Raw genomic sequence first — 19,315 nt, 5'->3', positions numbered from 1 at the left:
ACATCTCTGTATAAATATAATTCTCAGTTAATTATACAAAACAATTTCCAGATTCCATGTATTTTTAGAACAATCAATTGCTCTTGAAAGCACAACAGCAGATTTTAGGCCTCCAAGCAAATTTTGCAGAAGGCTGCCCCTGGAATTCATCAGGTCAGAAATGCTTTCACAGACTCTTAAAAGCTTTAAGCTGAGTTTAGGCTTTGGTAACAAGGTCATTTGTAGAATTATAGCAAATTAACATGCATTCTTTAAAGGCAGGGACCAAATATATTCATGAACATATTCATATTCAATCCAATCCAATATAATTTAGGCCCACAATTAGTGGCTAACGTGATGGAAATCACCTGATCAAGAAATCACGGTCATCTTTGTGGAATGATTAGTGCTGGGAGCCTGGGCTCCAACTTTTACTTTTGGTTTTGCCTCTTTGCTTCATAGGAGAAGACAATACAATCTATGCCCAAATTAACTTCTCTGTCAAATGAACTTAATAATAAATATTGCCCTGCCTTACAAGGCGTGTATGTTGCTTTGTACATACATGTATTCCTCAGTGGAGTGGCCAATGGAATGTTTCTGACACGTGATTCAGAGAATGCAATGTTATGCTAGGTAACTGGGCTGCGCTTACTATTTTACTATTACTATTAATAATAGTATTAATAAATACCAAATAAATCCAGCTAATATTTAACTACTTCAGGTTAACATAGACTAATTAAACATCTTAAAAAACTGGAGATTGCTGATATGTAAGTATTATTTTAGAAAGTATTACTTTTAGATATTTATCATATAACCAGAAAATGAATATTACAAAAGGTTGTTGTAATACTAATGGCTAGTATACAATTAATATTATTATACCAAAATTTAGTGTTTACTGTGTTAAAATGCTTTCAGTTAATCTAATAATAATACACAGTAAAATTTTGAAACAGTATTTGAAAAGAACATGAGAATCTCATTGATTTCTGCAGGTAATACAGGGATGGGCTGGAGAACTGGCGGAAATCTTTTTCAGGTGTGACCTTCTATTCATTTGGTATATGTCACTGGCATGAATCTCTAGAGAACCATGGACTCTCCTATTAGATTATATCTGGAGAGTCATGTAGTCCTCACGGGTTTAGTTTAGCTCCACCATGGAAATGGGTAGCTGCAGGCAACTCAACCTTTTGAAATTTGTTTTTCTCCTTTTTAAGATGGAAATAAAAGCTCCTGCCCTGTCTGGTTTCAAACAGTTGTTATGGTAATCAGATAAGATTATGCATGTGAAATCTGTTGGGAACTATAAATTACTACTCGATGTAACTTTGGGTAACGCCTTGCTTTGATGACTTCCTTCTGGACAGAATAATAACTGTATCATTTGCTCTTGATGTCACGTTGCTTGACTTCTCTTTCACTCCTTCCACTTTCATGTTGTTTTCCTTGGTGAGGTCAGATACTCTTGGAAGTTAAACCTGCCCCTCCCCCAGAGAACCCCGGGAGAGAAGCTCTCCCGTCCCGCATCCCCCCCAGCCTTACACAGCCACGTAGGAGACTCCCAGGGACGGTGTTCTCCCTTCCTCCTCGGGCTTGCCCAGCGGCACAGCTGGCTCCTCGTTGATCACACTTCTCAGCTCTTGGAGAAGCTGTTTCAGGTCCCTTGTTGGATCTTCCTTCAATGTGGTGGGTTTCATAGAGTGCTGTATTAAAACAATGTATAATACAAACACTGTAGGCTTTTTTTTTTTTTAAGATTCAGATGCTGTTTCCTATTGTAAAATTAATTCAGCTGGTAAGTAAAAATTATGGAAGAGAAAGAAGGAACAACAAAAATCACCTGTGATCTTACTACTCAGGGATAATCAAGAATAACTCATTAATAATCAACACAGTATTACATTTAATTTATAAGTGTGTGTATACTTCTTTATATATCCATATTAATAAATTAGAGGATACACACATAGGCTCAAACTATACACGGCAATTTTTAAATCATTTTTAAAGAAATGTTAACAATGTAGTATGGATAGTGCATTGTGTCATTAAATGTTTACAACTATGTCTAGGCAAAATAATTCCAATACTTTTTAAGGGCTGAATTTTATAAGGCTACAGAACTTTAGAAGTAAGGAACTCCTTAGAGATGAATTAATTAACCACCCCCTGCATTATTATTATTTTTTAAAGATTTTATTTATTTATTTGTAAGAGACAGAGGGAGAGAGAGCAAGCGAGCACAGGCAGACAAAGAGGCAGGCAGAGGCAGAGGGAGAAGCAGGCTCCCTGCTGAGCAAGGAGCCCGATGTGGGACTCGATCCCAGGACCCTGGGATCATGACCTGAGCCGAAGGCAGCTGCTTAACCAACTGAGCCACCCAGGCGTCCCCACCCCCTGCATTATACTTATGAGGAAAGAGACAGTATTTTCAGACTAGGTTAGTTGGTATTTGAGAATAATTTTAAATGATTTTCAGATATATAAGTATTCCCTGATGAATATTTATAATATAATAAAAGTTATAGATGTTCCCAAAAGGCACCTCAAAAGGGGAAACCAACTGATAGTCAGCCATTGCTCTGGAGAGCAGGTGGTCTTAGCTGGAGGACACTCATGGCTAGAAAGTCATCAATCACCATCAAGCTATTTCAGCTGGAGGTTTAACTTTTTAAGTTAACATTAGTTTAACTCCAATGTAGAGTTAAACCTGCCATATATGTTGGTTGTTGAATGAACATTGGTTTTGCTTTTCTAGGATCTATGCCAAGTAAGTGTTGATGCTATTGTATGACCCTCACATTCCCCTTCCTTTCCTGACCCTGCAGACATACCGCAGGTAACACGCAGCTGAACATGTCAAGAGTTCTGACTGACTGAGAAAGAGATCACAAGTAGGCAGAGAGGCAGAGAGAAAGGGAGAAGCAGGCTCCCCATTGAGCAGAGAGCACAATACAGAGCTCCATCCCAGGATCCTGAGATCATGACCTGAGCCGAAGGCAGATGCTTTAACCCACTGAGCCACTGAGGCGCCCCCAGTAGCTTGCCTTTTTTCTGGAATCCTTATTTTAGAAATCTCTAGGGAAACCCAAAGACAAAAGGGGAGAGAAAACAAGGACATCAGAGTACATTTTAGCCTTCGACACCTAAAGCCACAGCAATCAGTGCACAGAGTCTAACTCCTAGCCAGATAAATACAACACCCTCACCCTGAAGTTCTATATTTCTCAGTTCTTTTTACCCAGTACATCATGTTCAGCTTTCAACAAAAAATTAAACTCATACTAAAAAGATAAAAAAAACGCAGCTGAAGAGACAGAGCCAGACTCAGATGTGGTAGAGATTCTGGAACTATTAGACTAGGAGTTTCATGATTAATATACTAAAGGTTCTGATGGAAAAAGTGGACGACATACAAAAACAGATCATGTGAGCAGAAAAACTGAAATTCTAGGACAGAATCAAAAGGAAATTCTAGAAAAAAATTGAAAAGAAATGAAGAAGACCTTTGATAGGCTTATCAGTAGGCTGGACATGACCATGAAAGTAATCAGGGAGCTTGAGGAAAATTTTTTTTTTTTTTTTAAGATTTGTTCATTTTAGAGAGAATAAGAGAGAGAGTGAGAGAAAGTGAGAGTGTGTGCAAGAGAGCATGTGAGCAGGGAGGGGCAGAGGGGCAGGAAGATGGAGGAAGAATCTGAACCAGACTCTTCACCGAGTGTAGAGCCCGACACAGGGTCCGATCCCATAATCACGAGGTTGTGACCAGAGCTGAGACCAAGAGTCGGTGCTCAACTGACTGAGCCACCCAGGTGCTCCTGCTTGAGGAAGTTTTAATGGAAACTTCTAAAACTGAAATGCAAAGAGAAAAAAAATTAAGAAGATGGACCAGAAAGTTGAAGAACTGTGGGACCTAAGAGGTGTAACATACACATGCTGGGGGTACCACAAGGAAAAGAGAGAAAGAAATAGAACAAAGATAGATGTAATAATGGCTGAGAATTTTCCAAGATTAATGACAGAACAGATCCGGAACCCCATGATACATCAAACAATGCAGACACTAAAAACAACCTCCCCGTAGGCCTATCATATTCAAACTGCAGAAAATCAAAGACAAAAGGTTTTTAAAGAAGTCAGAGGGAGAAAACAGAGTATTACATCAGACTTCTCTTCAGAAACCACACGGGCAAGAAGAGACTTGAGTAAAGTATTTAAAATATTGAGATAAAACCTCCCCACCGATTTAGAACTATACCCTGAAAAATTATCTTTCAGAAGTGAAGGAGAAATAAGATTCTCAAACAAATAAAAATCGAGGGAATTTGTTGTCAGCAGATCTACCTTGTAAGAAGTGTTAAAAGAAGTTCTTCAGAGGGGAAGAAAATGATATAGGTCGGAAACTCAGATTTACATAAAGAGAGGAAGATCCTTAGAGAAAGAATAAAAGAAGGTAAAATAAAGAACTTTCTTTTAATTGCTCTAACAGTCTGTTCAAATAATAATAGGAATAATGCATAATAATATTATAATACATAAAATTATAATAATATACACAAAATATATGTGTATATACACATGCTTAGGGATAAGTGAAATGAATGACCACCTTGATACAAGGGACAAGGAGGAGGAAATAGGACTATTTTGTTATTATAAGGTCCCTGTACAACCCATGACAGGTAGTGTCATTTCAAAGTGGACGGGGATTAGTTGTAAATATATACTGCAAATTCTAGGACAACCACTAAAAAGGAAAAAAGGAAATATAATTTATATGCTAAGAAGGGAGAGAAAATAACATTTTTTTAAAGGTTTTATTTATTTATTTCACAGAGACAGACACAGGGAGAAAGGGGACACAAACAGGGGGAGTGGGAGAGGGAGAAGCAGGCTCCCTGCTGAGTGGGGAGCCCAAGGCAAGGCTTGATCCCAGGACCCTGGGATCATGACCTGAGCTGACGGCAGATGCTTAACAACTGAGCTACCCAGGTGCCCCCTAACATTCTATTTTAAAATGCTCAATTAAAACCACAAAAGGCAGAAAAAGAGTAAAAGACAAGAATAGGAATAAGAACAAAAACAATGACAAGAAAATAGTAACAAACATGATAATATTAACCTAGTTATATGAGGAAGGAGTTTAAATATCAATGCTCCAAATATACTGATTAAAAGACAGGGGTTGTCAGGATGCAACAAAAACCAGGACTGACTATACGTTGTCAGAAACCTACTTTACAAATAAAGACACATATAGATTAAAAGTAAGGAGATGGAGAAAGAAATATCATGCTAATACTAATAAAAAGAAAGCTGGAGTAGCTACATTAATTGCAGACAAGAGCAAGCTTCTGAGCAAGGAAAAGAGGGCCATTACATAGTGATAAAGGGATCAATTCTCCAAGAAGATCTAACAATCCTTAATGTGTATGCACTTAGCAGAAGGGCATCAAAATATGCGAGGCGAAAACTGATGAAACTGCAAGGAGAAAAAGATGAATCCACTATTACAGCCAACCGCACTTCCATAACTCTCTGTCAACAATGGACAAATTCAGCAGGCAGAAAGTCAGCAAAGACAGAGCCGAACTGAACAGCACCTGCAGTCGATTGGAATAATTAACATCTATAGACTACTTCATCCAAAAAATAGCAGAGCACGTACTCTGACGTATATGGAACATTCCTCAAGATAGACCACATTTTGGGCTACAAGTACACATGAACAATTTTTAAAGAATAAAAATCATACAATGTCTACTCTAGGATTACACATAGAATTGAACCTGAAACCAATAACAAAAAGATAGTTGGGGGCACCTGGGTGGCTCAGTTGTTAAATGTCTGCCTTCAGCTCAGGTCATGATCCTGGAGTCCCAGGACTGAGTCCCACGTCGGGCTCCCAGCTCAGCAGGGAGTCTGCTTCACCCTATGACCCTCACCCCACTTGTGTTCTCTCTCCCTCTCTCTCTCTCTCTCAAGAAAAAAAAAAAAAGATAGTTGGAAAATTCCTAAATGATTGCAGATAAACCAGTACACTCCTGAACTAAAATGAACCAAAATGAACCAAAAATGAAACATGATTTCGGGGTCCTGGGATTGAGCCTCATGTCCTGCCCCTAGCCCAGTGGGGAGTCTGCTTCTGCCTCTCCCTCTCCCCCCTGCTTGTGTGCATGTGCTCTGTCAAATATATAAATCATTAAAAAATAATCATCCCAGAAGTTATAGTTATTCAAAAAGAAAAGAAATAAAAGGTATACAGATTTGCAAAGGAAGAATTAAAACTGTCTTTCTTCACAAATGATAGGACCCTTTATGTAGATAATCTCAGAGAATCAACAATAACAACAAAACTCCTGGAACAAATAAGAGATCATTGCAAAGTGGCAGGATACAAGATTATTATGTAAAAGTCAGTTGCTTTCCCACATATCAGCAATGAAAAACTGGAATTTAAGAATTAAAAACAGTATACCAAAATAAAATAAAATAAAATAAAATAAATAAAAACAGTATACCATTTATATTAGTACCAAAAGTGTAAATACTTAGGTATGAATCTAACAAAATATGTACAAGATTTATATGAGTAACATTACAAAATTCAGACATAAAAATCAAAGAGCTAAATAAGTGGAAAGATATTCCATATTCATGGATAAGACTCACTCTTGTTAAGATGTCAGTTCTTTCCAATCTGATTTATGAATTCAATGCAATCCCAACCAAAATCCCAGTAATTTTTAAGTTTTGAGGATCCTGACAAATTGATTGTACAGTTCATATGGAAAGGCAAAAAAGCCCAGAATAGCAAATACAATATTGATGGAGAACAAAGTTGGACAACTGACAAGAGCCCATTTACCATGATAAGACAAGCGCGGCACTGGTAAAAGATGAATTAAATACATCAAAGGAACAGGATAAAGAGCCAGACACAAATATAGGCAACTGATCCTTAACAAAACAGCAAAGGCAACTCAATGGAGAAAGGGCTGTAATGGTGCAACAACCGGACATCCACATGCAAAACAAAAAAAAACAAAACAAAACACAACACAACAAATGTAGATACAGACCATACATCTGGATGCATATGGGAGCTTTATTCGTAACTGCTAAAACTTAGATGCTTTCAAGATGTCCTATAGTAGGTGAGTGGATAGACAAACTGTGGTATATCCATGCTATGCAATATTATTCGGTGACAAAAAGAAATGAGCTATTAATTCATGACAAGACATGGAACTGTGCAAGCATATTACTAAGTGAAAGAAGCCACTGTGAAAGGACCACATCTTAAATGATTCCTATTCTATGACATTCTGGAAAAGGCAAAACTGTGGAGACAGTTAAAAGATCACCGGTTATCAGAGGTTCAGAGGAAGGAAGGGAGTGAAGATTAGGTGAGAAACAAGGCACTTGTAGGGTGGTAAAAGTACTGTTAGTGATACTGTAATTGTGTATACACGTGATGATACACTTGTCAAAACCCACAGAACGTACAACACAAGGGGAAACTCCAATATAATCGATGGACTTTAGTTAATAATAATGTATCAATATTGGCTCATCCTTTGTGATACATGCACAGTAATGAAAGACGTGAAGGACACGGGAAACTGTAGGGTGGGGGCAAAGGGAGTCTGTGGAAGCTCTCTACAGCTTCTGTTCAGTTTTTCTGTAAATCTGAAACTACTGTAGAAATATCAAGTCTATTCATTTAAGAGGAAAAAAGAGATGTGGGCTTTGGAAGCAAACAACAGAGAGTCATGTTAATTCACACATTCAGCGGCAGGATGTGACTCAAGAGGGACTCTTATGCCACACCCTTCCCATCACCATGTAACCACTGCACAGGCGAAATCAGTAGTTTGTTTTGGTTTTGATATGTATGTTATTGTTATCTGTACATTTTTCCATGTTTATTGGGTATTGGCATTTATTTGTGAATTTTGTATCTATAAAATTTGCATCTTCAGTATAATTTTCTTTTAAAGGATATACTGTTTTCATCCAGATATATAAAAACTCTCTATATGATAGATAGTAGCCCTTCATTCAAAATATTTTTTAGTTTGTGGTTTCCTTTTAATTTTGTTTAAGGTGGTGTTTTGTAACTTGTATAAGTCATAGTATTTGTTTTATTTAGTCAAAATTATCATTCTTCTAAGGTTTATACACCTTGCAATATTTATATTGATTCATTTTTAATACACTAATTCATATGGAAATATTTTGATTTACAATGTGAGCAAAGTACTTCTTAAAATTAGAAAACAGCTGGGAAGTGAAAAATTCTAAAACATTGTTTATGTATGACTCTTTTCTGGCTAGTAAAGAAATAACTAAACATAGATCCTGAAGTTACCAGATCTCATTAAAGAATCATGTTCTCTCTCACCCCAATCTTTTGACTCTTAGGATACACATTAAGGCTATTTCTAGAAGATACACATTTTCAAGTTAAAACTTCCACAAGCTTTTTGTTTCAAGGAAAGGATATAAGCTTATGCTCTGCAGTTAAACTTAAGGTTTATTTTGTGATTGGAGTAGTCTCCTATTGCATTGTGACTCTGAAATCATTTTATGTTAGACTTGTTGCCAAAATGAATCCTAAATTATCTCTCTAATGCACCTCTATCTTCTCCAAATATGGTTCTCCCTAATGGCCTTAGTCCATTACAGGCAAATGTATGAGTTATGATGTAAGATAAGTAATGTCCAAGGAGACTATGTGCTTCTCAACTGGCTCTATCTCCATTCTCCAAAGATAGAAGATAAATGGAAAAGCTAAAAATAAAAGCTTGATCTCACTCAGTTTGAATTAGACTATTCTATTTTGAGAATGTCTGACCAAGTCTATCTCTTATACTTATATTTCTGCTAGAAGACTATCATAAAAGTGGAATAGAAATATACTACTTGGAATATAAATATATTATTTACATTGCATATTGAGAAGGGTGAGTAGGAAACAAGACAAACATAAAGTGTTGCTAAAAATCTTGCCCATGTTGTAGCTACGTTGGTGGCAAACAGCAAGCATAGCTAATACACGTTGCATATAATACATGGGCATAGATTCTGATATATAAATAAAGCAAACTATATTGCCCTGGAAATACTTTATTTTTATGTGCAAAATAACCTTTATCTGAAACATTAAAATTCTTATGTCAAGATACCAAGAACATGTGTGAGTTTTTGTGTGTATGTGTGTGTAGGATATATGCATGTATGGAACACCATATAACTTCAGGCAGATAATCTATTTACGTCATGAACTATTTTAATTTTTTTTTTATATATAAAGAGCATTTAGCAGTGTAGTGTAGGGAAGCAGTACAGAATAATGGTTAAGAACACAGGACTAGGGGTGCCTGGGTGGCTCAGTCGTTAAGCGGCTGCCTTCGGCTCAGTGCATGATCCCAGGGTCCTCGGATCAAACCCCGCATCAGGCTCCTTGCTCAGCGGGAGGCCTGCTTCTCCCTTCCCACTCCTTCTGCTTGTGTTCCCTCTCTTGCTGTGTCTCTCTCTGCCAAATAAATAAATAAAATCTTAAAAAAAAAAAAAGAACACAGGATCTAGACTCAGGCTGCCTTGGTTAAGTCTTGGCATTACTCTGTTTGGGGTTTTTTTGAACTCTATGTAAATCACTTCGCTTTTCCAAGCCTCGGTTTCTGCATCTGTGAAATAGGCATGGTAACAGCACTTCCCTTATGTGGCAGTAATGCTCTGAACAGCACCTGGGTTCAGTAAATACCAGCTATGGTTAGGATTACAGAACCAGCAGACCACAATCTAACCAGGTAAGTGAAGGAGCCATGGGGAACAATGCAAAAGGTAGAATTCTGCTTCTCAGCACGATACTCTAACTGTAGCCCCACCGAAAGGACACTAAGGAATTATAAGGATAAAGAGGAAAAAAGAGATAACTTTAGATGAGCAAGGATAATGAAATTTTAGGAAATGGAAAGCAAATGCATAATCTCTGTAACATTAAGCAGAACAAAGAAAGCTGAAAAGGAGCTGCACAGAAGCAGCCACCTAGAAGCCAGCTGCTCTGCAGGAGAGCATTCCAGAAAGGCTCAGGACCTGGAGACCTCAAGTATTTCTGAAGGCCAAGGTGGGACAAAGAGCAGAAAAATGGGAGGGTGGGCTAAAAGTCTCCTGGAGAAGCTGTTAGACTCCCAGGTAACCAATCATTCTTCTCCCCGAGATGAATTTCGAAGCTTAATTTCTGCACAAGTTTGAAGCAGAGCTCCAATACCCCTTTAGGCTCCAAAGGGGTATTCGGCGTAGCAAGAGTACGGCTGCAACTGGAAACAGGAGCCTTAAGTGAGACCGCGCAGATGGACAGGCGCCCTGCCTCCCCACCCCACCGCCTCTCAGAACACTGGCAGCTGATTTACATCTGTAAGTCAGTAGGAGCGAATCCCTCTTTAGGAGAACTCACAGGACCAAGAAAAAAGACCTACAGGTAATTTTTTGGTCCCTCAATAAAAAAGCAATACTTAACCATTTACTGGTTGATAAATCCTGTCAATCTTACTAAGACCTTGTAAGCAGCTTTTTAGGGACTCAATCTCAAATATGAATGAAGAGCCAATGACCACTATACTTTGAAGGAAAGTCTTCAACATGAATGACAGATAGCAAAACAAACAGAAAAAATGAGTTTGAAAAAAAATCAATGATTCAGGTGACAGGAGAAACCACTGAAAAACTAAAGTTATTACCTTTATTTTTTTAAAGATTTTATTTATTTATTTGACAGAGATCACAAGTAGGCAGAGAGATGGGGGGGGGGGGGGAAGCAGGCTACCTGCTGAGCAGAGAGCCCAATGCAGGCTCCGTCCCAGGACCTTGGGATCATGACCTGAGCCAAAGGCAGAGGCTTTAACCCACTGAGCCACCCAGGTGTCCCTAAAGTTATTATCTTTAAACAGAAATGAGAAAGTATTATATCACAAAGGAACAAAAAACTATATAAAGAGAAAAGGGCTCCTGGAAAAAAAAAAAATATATATATATACACAAAATCATACCGTATGATAAATAGAAAAAAAATCAGTGGATGTTTAGAAGACAGAGTTTAAGAAATTTCCTAAAAGGTGGAAATAAAAGATGAGGAGATAAACACGGAAGTCAGAATTAAAGATTAACTAGAGAGGCTCACGAGGTCTCATTCTAAAACGAACTGAGGAAAATGATCAAATAAATGACACAAGAAAATTTCGGAGAATAAAAGAATGCAAGAGCCGGCTAAGTACCCAGCCCAATGAAAAGAAAAAGACCCCCACCAGGGATCATCTTGAACCGAATCCATGAGGCACAAAGAAAAGACCCTACAAACTTTAAGAAAAAGAACAAGAACCAGGCACAGACAGAGGCCCTGGAGTCAAAATGGTGCCACAGCAAAAAATTTTGAGCATCAATCACATGAAAGTGAAGAATAATGGTACTTTCAGACATGTAAAGTTTTAAAACACTCAAAGGATGAAATGTTCCCTTTCAGTTAGCCTCTGCATCATATGCTGCACCAAAAGAAAGAAACTAAGAAAGGCAATTAAAACTTAAACAACAACAACAACAACAAAACAGAAAAAAAGGTGAAGGGAACCCTCTGGGTTGTGAGAGAAGGTAAATCCAAGAAGGCAACCATGTGGCAAGCCTTGAGAGTGACCATTCCAGATCAGAACAGGAACTCGGAAGGCTCTAAAAGCATGATGTGTAATACGTACCATCTATGTGCATAATATATGAACAAGGAACTAATAAAATAGTGATTACTTTGCTCATACTAAAATAAATTTTGCAGTCATTTTTCAGAGAATGTTTGAGGGGTAATTAGTTCTAGATATCTAGAAAACAAACCAAAGTAAAATGAGATAATTATTAAATTTAAGGGCAAAAAGGAAATACAGTCACAGTTCACGGTACAATTCAGCTAGAGAACAATATTTACATTGTCAGTAATCTGAGCAATGCAATTTAACCAGATGTATGAAATGATTATATAGGGGGAATGTGCAAGGAAAAGAAAGGTGTGTGTGTGTGCACGTTATATCTGGTTAAAAGAGAGGTAAATTTTTATATTCTGTAGCGTAGATTCATAGTTAATATCTAAAACTCTATGAGCCAAGAGAAGCAGTAGAAGAGTCCTTTTTCCAGTAATGGTTGAATAACTCTTCTGTTCAGAAATTCACTAGAAAAGCATACACATAAAATTTTTAAATCCGCCTGACATGAAAGAGCTCTCAACATAGTAAAGAATGATGGGCCAAAGTCTGGAAGAGAAGAATCCAGACAAGAGAGGCATCTGAAAACATCTTGAGATGTTTTCAAGATGAGAGAGGCTGGGAAGACGAGATGACCTTTTGGCAGAATCAAGAAGTTAAAGGGATAATAACTGGAAATCTATCAAAGAGGTGCACTATAAACCAACTGCTAAACCTCAGGCTTCCGAATAAGAACCTTAATCTGAATCGTCTCAATCCTCCAATGAGTTAAGATGATACGGGATTGTTAGTGTCTTTGCTTTAGCAGCCAGCCAGAAGCTAACGTACGTCCTCTATCAAGAAAAAATAATGTCACCTAGAAATCAAAATTATCTAATTTTTCATAGTCAATGTCCAGAACTCAATTATTTAGAAAGGAAGCAAAGAACTGAAAAATGGACTAAAGACCTTAACTGATACTTCAACCAAAGAAGATATATAGATGTTATATAAGCATATAGAGAGATGTTCCAGAGCATACTCCATTAGAGAAATGCAACACAAAATGGGATACTATTATGCTCTTATTAGAATGGCCAAAATCCAGCACAAAGACAACACCAAGTACTGGCCTGGATGTGGCGCCGCAGGGATTCTCATTTATTGCTGGTGGAGGTGCAAAATGGCACAGCTACCGTGGAATGCGGTTAAGCAGTTTCTTACAAAACTAAACACACTCTTATCGTATGACCAGCAATCATGCTCCTTGATACTTAGCCAAGGAAGCTGAAAACATAGGTCTGCACAAAAAACTGCACATAAATGTCTATAGGGGATTTATTCATAATTACAAAAGCTTGGAAACAACCAAGATGCCCTTCAGTAGGAGAACGAATAAACAAAACTGTGGTACATCCAGACAGTAGAATATTAGTCAGCATTAAGATGAGCTGTCAAGCCGTGATAAGGCATGGAGGAACTTTCAGTGCTTAGTACTGAGTGAAAGAAGTCAATCTTCAAAAGCTTCACTGTATGATTCTAACTATATGACATTCTGGAAACGCCACAACAGATCAGCGGTGTCAGGGCGGAAGTGAATGGCAGGGATACATAAGAAGAGCTTGGGCTTTGAGGGCAGTAAAAATACTTTGTATGATATAACAATGGATATTATGTCATTATACATTTATCCAAACCCGTAAGATACACAACACTGAGAGTGAACCTCAACACGAACTATGGACTTGAAGTAATGCTAATATGTTGATTAGATCCATCCTTGGTAGCAAACACACCATTTCAGTGAGTGATGGTGATGACAGGGAGGCTGTACACATGTGCGGAAATCTCTGTACCTTTCTCTCGATTTTGTTGTGACCCTAAAACTACTCTTAAAAAAAAAAGAAAGTTTTGGGAAAACAAGAAAGCAAAGAGACTGGACGACATGACTGAAAATCAAGAGAAACAAAGAGTCACAGGCCCGTAGGGGATTCAGATCACGGAGTTATCACACACCAATCTAAAAAAGTAGTATTTTAATAGAAGTACCAGAAGGAAACAAGAGAATGGGGCAGAAAAAATAGTTGAGAAGGTAAGGGATGAAATTTTCTAAAATTAATGAAAGATATCAATCTATACATCTACTAAGATCAGTGAGCCTCCAGAAAGATAAAAACAAAGACCACAGCCAGGCACATCACAGTCAAATTGCTATAAACTGAAACAATGAGGAAGTCCTAAAAGTGGTCAGAGAAGCGCGCCTGGGTAGCTCAGATGGTTAAGTGTCTGACTCTTGGTATCAGCCCAGGTCATGATCTCAGGGTGTTGGGCTCAAGCCCTGTGGCATACTCCACGCTCACTGCAGGGTCCGCCTCCTATATCTCTCATCCTAGGCCCTCCCCTAGCTTGCACTCTCTCTCTCGCTCAAATAAATAACTTAAAAAAAAAAAAAAAGTGGCCAGAGAAAATATTACCTCCAAAGAAGCAACGGGAAGACTTAAAACTGATTTACCAGTAGAAACAATAGAATCCAGAATACAACGTTTTACAATGAATTCAAGTCACTCACCTATTAAACAATATTTATGGAGTATCTACTATATGCTAGACACTGTTGTAGGTACTTTAGGATAGCATCAATGAATAAAAGGAAGAATGCACATTACTTTTATTGTATAAAATTATATAATAAACGTTTTTAAGAGAAGAAATTGTACAAAGTATGCCTGACAGTCTATTCAGGAAATACAGTTCATTTTTGTTTTTAGAATTACTTAAAGTTTTGATTCAAGAGACATGACTGGCACTTTCTCAGTCATGAATGATATCCTTTATAATCAAGTACAGTTTATTTTTGCACAATTAGACACACCTCCTAAGGTGGTTTTGGGTAATAAAAAGTTGATTCATTTCAGAGCTGATGTTTCTAGATGACCCTAGAGGTCTTCTAGTCCAGACTTTTCATTAGAGATGCACAGAGCAAGGCACAATATATTTGGCTTTCCAAGGTCACACAAGCAGTGAGACACACCAACGACTTCTGGTCAAAAGTTCTTTGCTGTTGTTTATTTGTTGTTTGGTTTGTGGGGTTATTTGGGGGGGTTAATTTTTTATCAAAGTAACATGTACATAATTTGAAAGATAATTTTTAACCCTTAAAACCAAAAAGCAGCTGTCTCTTGCTCTTTCTCTCTGCCCACCTCCTAGTTCCAATCTCCAGAGAGAACCGTGTTTAACTTCTAATATTAGTATTATCATTCTGTTGTTTGACAGAATGTTTGATTATTTGTTGTGTGAGAGCTTGTTCAGTGCACACATCTGGAGTGTGTGAGAGAAGTCGTCTTCCACTTTTAGTCACTTCACAGTACATGCCTTTCATTTAAAATGCACAGGTGGAATAACTGGCAGGTCACTGGTGATCCCTTTACTATACTGCTAACTAACGAAATTGATTTTTATGTGCTATTTATGGAATAAATTTTATTTCTTTGGAGTTGGGACTGAATATTGGTTGCAGGGGATTAGTGGTTCCATAAATATATATCAACAGAGGAGACAAAGCCTGAATCTTTCATTACACATATGTTTTCCCCTGAGCTTTAAAGTATAAGAAATTAAAAATAAAATTTTCCAAAGTCTCTAAAGTCTTAACTAAAGGGAATAAAAACATGTTATGATTATTAAAATTTAATGATTAGAAATAAATTTATATTCATGAAAGAATAATAAATAGCAAATCATTTTCATCTTGGTAGAATGTTAAACATATCACTAAATTGTCCTTGGCATTTGAAGTGATGCTTATTTTAGCCATCTCACAGTTTGCTTTGTAATCTGGAAATGCTTGTGATGGAAAACACTGAATATACGATTATAAAATAATGTACTTTAACAATTATTATTGGTAAATTGGAAGATGACAGTGGAGTAGGAGGATCCTAGGCTTGCGTCATTCCACAAGTACAATTAGATAACTATCAAATTATCCTAAATAAGTCAGAAATTGACCTGAAGATTGGCAGAACAAACCACACACAAATAAAGGTAGAGAAGAGGCCACAATGAAAAAGGTAGAAAGTCTGGAGACATGGTTTCAGAGATAAATGGATCCTGGCCACTGCATGAGGAAGGAAAAAAAAAGCGTGAGAGACAGACTAACGCAAAGGTGAGCGCACAGGTAAAATGAATCTCCATAGGAACTGGCTTGGAAAGAAAAAAGGGGCAGAATTTTGTGACCTCTAGCAACTTGTGGGGCTTAAAGTCTGGAGTTTTAAAGGTCAGTGGGCTTGGTTTGGATAGAGACCGGCAGGCACTGCAGTATTCTTGGAGAGAAGGCAGACAAACCACCTGTGGATACGCAGTGATCTGAAGAACACTTGGGCCACACAGTGGGGATGTTATCTGCTCATCTTGGAGTGTGTCTCAGAGGTCGCATGCATGGATCCTCTGAGAACAAAGGAACGGGCTGGTGCCACACACCCCCCCCCCCCCAGCAAGAGCACAGGCCACCTGTGGGAACCAGCTCAGCACCAACACCTGCTCCCTAACATGCTTACACCAAGCCCCATCACCATCCCCTCCACATTCCAGAGTAACCAACCCTCCTAGCCATGCTTGCCTCAATCCCAGCGTGAGGGCAAACTCCCCCAGAAGACCAGCCCCAAACACGATTCACACAGTGTCTCCCAACATGGGAGTTTTATAGAGCTTGGTTCCAGCAGCAGTGGCAAAAGGTCTCATTTCACAAATAGACCTGAGCACACTTACTTAAAGCTCGCCACATTCAGGCTACAGACCAAACATTATCCACAATAGGGAAAGAGAGCCTCTGCAGACGACTGGCCTAAACAATAAAGTGGCCAGGACAAAACAGCAGAGCACAAGCAACGAACACTAAAGATACTCCGGGAAGCACCAGGACTTGGGGGAGTGGGGATACTACAAGGCAGGGCACTACAGGACCTCTTCTTTGTAAGGCCATTAGCCTCAAGAACATGAGACATAGCTGACTTTCCTAACATACAGAAATAGGCACGGAGACTTAGACAAAACGAGGAGACAGACAGATTTATACCAAATGAGAGAAAAGGACAAGACATATCCAAAGATCTAAGCAAAACAGATATATCACATGTCTGATTAAGTGTTTAAAGCAATGATCATGAAGATACTCACTGGACTTGAGACAAGAGTGGAAGACATGAGTGAGACTCTTAATCCAGAGATGAAAGGTATAAGAAACAAAATGAGAAACACCCTGATGGAATAAACAGCAGGGTGGCAGAAGCAGGAGAAAGAATAAGTCATCTAGAAGAGTAATGTAAAGTAATCAAGTTGAACAAAAGAGAGAAAAAATAATTATGTAAAATGAGAATAGGTTTAGGGAACTCAGCAACTGCATCAAATGTAACAACATTTGTATTATAGAAGTCCTAGAAAAAGGAGACAGAGAAAAGGGGACAGAAAATTTATTTGAAGAAGTAACAGCCGAAAACTTCCCTAATCTTGGGAAAGAGCTATCCAGAGCCAAGAGGCCCAGAGAATGCCCATAAAAATTAACAAAAGCAGACCCACACCAAGACACACTGTAACTAAACTGACAATATAGTAAGAAAAGGAAAAATACTTTTTTGGAAGATATTTATTCATTTATTTACTTAATAATGGGGGTGGAGAGAGAGAGAGTGAGAGCATTAGCAGAAGGGAGGGGCAGAGGGAGAAGCAGACATTCTGCTGAGCAGGGAGCCTCATGTGGGGCTCGATCCCAGGATCCTGGGATCATGACCTAGGCCAAAGGCAGATGCTCAACTAACTGAACCACCCACGTGCCCCAAAAGGAAAAATTTTAAAACAGCAAGACAAAAGTGTCCTTAACTTATAAGGGAAAACCCACAAAGCTAGCTGAACAATTCTCAACAGAAACTTGGCAAGTCAGTAGGAGGTGGCATGATATATTCAAAATGCTAAATGGGAAAAATGTGGAGCCAAGAATACTCCATCCAGCAAGGCTATCCTTCAGAACAGAGGAGAGATAAAGAGTGTCCCAGAAACACAAAATCTAAAGGAGTTCATAAACAACAAACCAGTTTCGCAAGCAATATTAAAGGTGACTTTGAGTGGGAAGGAGAGACCAAAAGTAACAGTATAAAAGTAGGAAACACAACAGCAGTAAAAATGAATATTTCTATAAGTAAACGTTTATGGAACTCACAAAATAAAGGGATGTAAAATATAACAACATATACCTAAAACATGGGAGGAAAGGAGTAAAGGATGGGTCCAAACTTAAATGGCGATCAACTTAATATACACTGCTATACGCAGAAGAGATTATATACAAACCTCATGGGAACTGTGTATCAAAAAATACAAATAAATATGCAAAGAATAAAGAGAAATAAATCCAAATATATTACTAAGAAAAACAAGCCATGAAAGACAAGAAAGAATCAGAGAAAACCTTCATGAACCACCACAAAACAAATAATAAAATGATAATAAATACATATCTACCAATTATTACTATGAATGTAAGTGGATTAAATGCTCCAATCAAAAGGTGACAGAATGGATTAAAAATATAAGACCCATCTATATGTTGCTAACAAAAGACTCATATTAGACCTAATGACATCTGCAGATTGAAAAGTGAGGGTACGGAGAAATAGCTATCATGCAAATGGATGTCAAAAGAAAGCAGGAGTAGCAATAGTTATTACCAGGTAAAAAGACTTTATTTATTTATTTATTCATTCATTATTTCATTCATTCATTCATTCATTCTTGAGAGAGAGAGAGAGAGAGAGAAAACAAGCACAATTGGGGGTGAAGGGCAGAGGGAAAAGGAGAGAATCCCAAGCAGGCTCTATGCACAGCATGGAGTCCCATGTGGGGCCCAATCCCGAGACCCTGAGATCATGACCCAAGCCGAAATCAAGAGTAAGACACTCAACTGACTGAACCACTCAGGCGCCCTGGATAAGGTGGACTGTAAAACAAAGACTATAACAGGAGACAAAGAAAGATACTATATAATAATAAAGGGGACAATATAGCAACTGTAACCCAACAGTTGATAGAGCAACTGTTAAGTATTTATTCACCCAACATAGAAGCACCCAAATACATAAAACAGTTAATAACAAACATAAAGAAACTAATTGATAATAATACAATAATAGTATGGGTCTTTAACACCCCACTTAATTCAACAGACAGATCATTCAAACAGAACATCAACATGGAAACAGTGGCTTTGAATGACACACTGGAACAGATGGATTTAACAGATACATTCAGGACATTCCATCTTAAATTAGCAGAATACATATCTTTTTCAGGTGCACATAGAATGTTCTACAGAGTAGATTACATATTAGGCCTCGAAACAAGCCTCAACAAATTCAAGAAGATCAAAGTCACACCATGTACATTTTCTGACCACAACACTATGAAACTAGAAGTCAACCACAAGAAAAAATCTGGAAAGACCACAAACACATGGAGCTTAAATAACACGTTATGAAACAATGAATGGGTCCACCAAGAAATCGAAGAAGAAATAAAGAAGTACATGGAAACAAAATGAAAATGAA

At 37.9% G+C, this 19,315-nt stretch overlaps 1 protein-coding gene across 7 annotated transcripts in view; it reads right to left on the bottom strand.

Annotated features, from left to right (window-relative positions):
• The window catches only part of CCDC158 (coiled-coil domain containing 158), a 93,725-nt gene that overhangs the window by 11,882 nt on the left and 62,528 nt on the right, over window positions 1-19,315 (bottom strand). For all 7 annotated transcript variants that reach the window (XM_059158911.1, XM_059158946.1, XM_059158954.1 and 4 more), the window contains one exon: window positions 1,537-1,697. In XM_059158911.1, the coding sequence (XP_059014894.1) occupies window positions 1,537-1,697 (161 nt within the window). The remainder of the gene's footprint in view (window positions 1-1,536; window positions 1,698-19,315) is intronic.

This window comes from Mustela lutreola, chromosome 1, assembly GCF_030435805.1.
Source record: "Mustela lutreola isolate mMusLut2 chromosome 1, mMusLut2.pri, whole genome shotgun sequence".
NCBI classification, from domain to species: domain Eukaryota; kingdom Metazoa; phylum Chordata; class Mammalia; order Carnivora; family Mustelidae; genus Mustela; species Mustela lutreola.
Note: the sequence above shows the minus strand (reverse complement) of the source record. Positions and strands in the feature narration are given on the sequence as shown.